Genomic DNA, 1,669 nt, shown 5'->3' on the forward strand with positions numbered 1-1,669 from the left:
AACCACCCTCTGTCTTCTGTCGTCAATCCAATTTTGTATCCAATTGGCTACCTCACCTTGGATCCCGTGAGTTTTAACCTTATGTAACAACCTACCATGCGGTACCTTGTCAAAGGCTTTGCTAAATTCCATGTAGACCACGTCTACTGCACAGCCCTCATCTATCTTCTTGGTTACCCCTTCAAAAAACTCACTCAAATTCGTGAGACATGATTTCCCTCTCACAAACCATGCTGACTGTTCCCAATCAGTCCCTGCCTCCTCCAAATGCCTCCAGATTCAATAGTAACTTTCCAAAGGGAATTGGATAAGTACTGCAAGGGGGGAAATTTGGCAGGGCTACGGGGAAAGAGCAGGGGGGGAGCGGGACTAATTGGACAGCTCTCTCAAAGAGCCGGCAAAGGCATGATGGGCCGAATGTCCTCCTTCTCTGCTGTACAATTCTATGGTTAATTGCCTGTAAAGCGTTTCGAGACGTCCTCACGTGGTGGGAGGCGTGAAATGCAAGTCTTTCCTCTTCCAGGTCAGAAGGTAGCAGGTTCGAGCTCCGCTCGAGGGACTCGAGCCAACACCCCAGCCCACTGCCGAGTGACAGCTGCACCGCCCTTCAGATCAAACGCTAAACGGGGGGTCGGTCGCGTCAGCGTGAAAGACCCGGTGTCCTGGCCACTATTCTCACCTCAACCAACACCGTCCACAAAATTTTTTTTTTTTTAAATGGCCAACTGGACAGTCGGTTCATTGCTGTTCTGTGGGATTCCCCCTCGGCGCAGTGCGACGACAACCACCTGCATTTATACAGCACCTTTAACGTGGTAAAAAACGTTCCCAAGGCGCTTCGCAGGAGCGTAAATCAGACAAAAATTGACACCGAGCCAGATAAAGAGATATTAAGACAGGAGAACCAAAATTTAGTCAAAGAGGTCGGTTTTAAGGAGAGAGAGAGAGAGAGAGAGAGGAGGAGAGGTTGAGGGAGGGAATTCCAGAGCTTAGAGCCGAGGCGGCTGAAGGCACGGCCGCCGACGGTGGAGCAATTAAAAGCAGGGTTTGCGCAAGAGGCCAGAATTGGAGGAGCGCAGAGATCTCGGAGGGTTGCAGCGGCCAGAGATAGGGAGGGGGTGCGAGGAGGCCATGGAGGGGTTTGAACAGGAGGATGAGAATTTTCAAAAAACGAGGCGTCGCCAGACCGGGAGCCCGATGTAGTTCAGCGAGCAAGGGCGGGAGGGGGTGGGGTGATGGGTGAACGGGACGAGGTGCGAGTCAGGATACGGGGCAGCAGAGTTTTGGATGAGCTCAGACTTACAGAGGGTGCACCAAGGTGGGAGGGGGGGGGGTGGGGTGGCCAGGAGACCAAAATCACCCACAAGCTGCGACGTCTTACCCAAGGCACCAGCGAAATCTTCCGTGGAGAGATCATGTCTTCTGCTTTTTTACCTTCGACGTTGAAAAAGGAAAAAGGGCTCCCGCTCAGACGTTTGGCTCGTTACATCTTTCGGCACCGAGGGCGGGCCCGACACGCTCGGCCGCGCTTCTGAGCGGCCGTCTGGCGCTGAAGCGCGGGTTCTCGGCAGGCAGCCTCGCCCCACTGTCAGAGCTGATCGCAGCAGAGCTGGTCCGCCGCCCCAGGAGAGAGAAGTCGCACTTGTCTTTCCGGGTGTGTCAAGATACG

At 54.2% G+C, this 1,669-nt stretch overlaps 1 protein-coding gene across 1 annotated transcript in view; it reads right to left on the reverse strand.

The window, feature by feature from the left end:
* The window catches only part of LOC137306883 (rho GTPase-activating protein 15-like), a 71,586-nt gene extending 70,169 nt beyond the window's left edge, over positions 1-1,417 (reverse strand). Inside the window, exon 1 of the mRNA XM_067976272.1 lies at positions 1,382-1,417. Coding sequence (XP_067832373.1) covers positions 1,382-1,417 — 36 coding nt within the window. The remainder of the gene's footprint in view (positions 1-1,381) is intronic.
* Positions 1,418-1,669: the final 252 nt, after the last annotated feature.

The sequence above is a fragment of the Heptranchias perlo genome, chromosome X, assembly GCF_035084215.1.
Source record: "Heptranchias perlo isolate sHepPer1 chromosome X, sHepPer1.hap1, whole genome shotgun sequence".
Taxonomy (NCBI): domain Eukaryota; kingdom Metazoa; phylum Chordata; class Chondrichthyes; order Hexanchiformes; family Hexanchidae; genus Heptranchias; species Heptranchias perlo.